The sequence below is a fragment of the Triticum aestivum genome, chromosome 1D, assembly GCF_018294505.1.
Source record: "Triticum aestivum cultivar Chinese Spring chromosome 1D, IWGSC CS RefSeq v2.1, whole genome shotgun sequence".
Lineage (NCBI taxonomy): Eukaryota > Viridiplantae > Streptophyta > Magnoliopsida > Poales > Poaceae > Triticum > Triticum aestivum.
The window spans coordinates 69532759-69534773 of NC_057796.1; the positions used below are offsets into that span (position 1 = coordinate 69532759).

The 2015-nt window shown below is 56.7% G+C and overlaps 1 protein-coding gene across 1 annotated transcript; it reads right to left on the reverse strand.

Annotated features, from left to right (window-relative positions):
- Window positions 1-237: 237 nt before the first annotated feature.
- LOC123165491 (uncharacterized) lies at window positions 238-1680 on the reverse strand. The gene has a single exon (XM_044583152.1). It carries the CDS (start codon window positions 1540-1542, stop codon window positions 631-633), a length of 912 nt encoding a protein of 303 aa, XP_044439087.1. The 5' UTR covers window positions 1543-1680; the 3' UTR covers window positions 238-630.
- Between the last annotated feature and the right edge of the window lie 335 nt (window positions 1681-2015).

Consider the following 2015-nt stretch of genomic DNA (forward strand, 5'->3'; position numbering starts at 1 on the left):
TGTGAGTATACCATAGTTCAACCTATAGCAATAATAATATTTCCTTCATGGAAATCGTCAAGCATAGCTTTTAGATCTCATTTAATTATATTCCAAAATCTTTGATAAACTCAATTGGAAAACCATCAGGTCCAAGGCTTGGCCAGGTATTGTTTTGGCCATGAGCCCTAAACCCCTGGTCCTCCCGTCCGAGACCACGACACATTCTTCTTCTCATGTCCAAGAAAAAGTCTCACACAGTTTGAGCAAAATTTGTCAAGCTTAAACAATTGTACTAGCTAGCTACTACCCAGCACTCCCACTCGCAGTTTCAAAGACCCCCACACATACATAATTGATAATCCCAAGCATGCATATATCCGGTGCAGTGATAATCATACATAAACTTACGACGGTACAGTGATAATCAGACATAAACTTAACGACTACAGCAACTTGCTACTACTAAGCTACTGTACTACTTAAGTCAAATCTTTTCTTTCTTTTTTTGCGCTGGAAAGTCAAATCTTCTTCAAGTTGCTACCACCGTGGAGTCGTGGACAGGATGCAGCTAGCTAGGCAGGGTTGCTGGAATTGGCTCCGTCTTGACAGGCTGCAGCAGCTGCATGCCGGTGTGACGGCCGCTCGTACTCAGTCGAGGTGGACCTTGTGGACGACCTCGTGGTGGTGGTTCTTGCACACCATGTAGACCACCGGCTGTGCCACCAGCGTGAACAGCACCACCGCGCTGAGAGCCACCGCCGTCGCCGCCCCGTAGGCCACCTGGAACCCGAGGCTGGGGCCCAGCGCGTCGTCCACCGCCAGAACCGGGAAGGCCACCAGCACGGCGAAGATGCAGCCGTCGAGCGTGACGAAGACGCCGGCGGCCGCCCAGAACTTGCCGGCGAGGAGCGCGCGGCTCTTGCGCAGGGCGCCGAGGAGCATGGTGTCCTCGAGAAGGGACACCACGCAGGCCAGCTGGCACACCACGGCGACGTAGGCCGCACCGGCGAGGCACGCGGCCCATCCCAGCAGCTGCATCGGCAGCATGATCTTGTCCGGAGCGCCCAGCAGCTCCTGGGGATGGAACAAGGCGGAGACGAAGAGGGAGGTGCAGATCACAAGAAATGGGCCTGCGGCGAGGAGGAACGTGCAGAGGAGCCGCGCGAGCGGGACCGTGGGGAACCCCCTGACGACGCGATCGGCGGCGCGGAGGTCGCCCCCGGTGCAGTAGAGGGAGGCGACGCAGAAGACGTAGGCGGCGGTGCAGAGGAGCATGAGCAGGAGGACAAGGCCGGTGGAGACGGCCACGAAGAGGAAGAAGGCGAGCCGGTCCGTGACGAGGCGGAGGAGGCTGGGGCCGTCGTGGTGGAGGTCGGAGAGGACGCGGGAGCGGAGGATGTGGATGGCGGCGGAGGTGGCGAGCAAGAGCGCGGAGAGCAGCGGGGGAACCAGGTTGACAAAGTCGGGGGGCATGGCGCGGCGGATCACACGGCAGGTCTCCCGGCAGACGCCGGCGAGGCCGAGGCCCCCGAGAGCCTGCTGGTCGGGCGTCCACTCCATGGATCGATCGAGCGAGCACGGAGGGTGGTTTCGAGAAGGAAAGTGCGCTGCTGAAGTGAAGGGGAGAGGACGGGCAGACTGGGGGGAGCAGAGGAAGGGGAATGAACATCGAAATGCTCGCCTGTTGCCTGTTGGTGGCTGTTTTTTTTTTTTTTTTTTTGCGGGGATTAGTGAGAGAGAGAGAGTTCAGGGGCGAGTGCATTGGGACTTAATGCATGGAATTATGTGGCCTTATTCACCCACGCGAGCACAAGGCTCAAGGCGCTCCCCACTGGTTTCCTCGTAGGATGGTAATGGGTAGGGTACGGGCGGGTACAATCTTTTTCTGCCCAAACCCATACTCACAAAAACTCCCTATACCCATTCATTTTAAGATCCATGGGCACAAATTGACACCCATACCTATACCCATCGGGTATCCCATACCCAATGGGTATCCGATGGGTATAGTATATAGCATTTACATGTTGAGA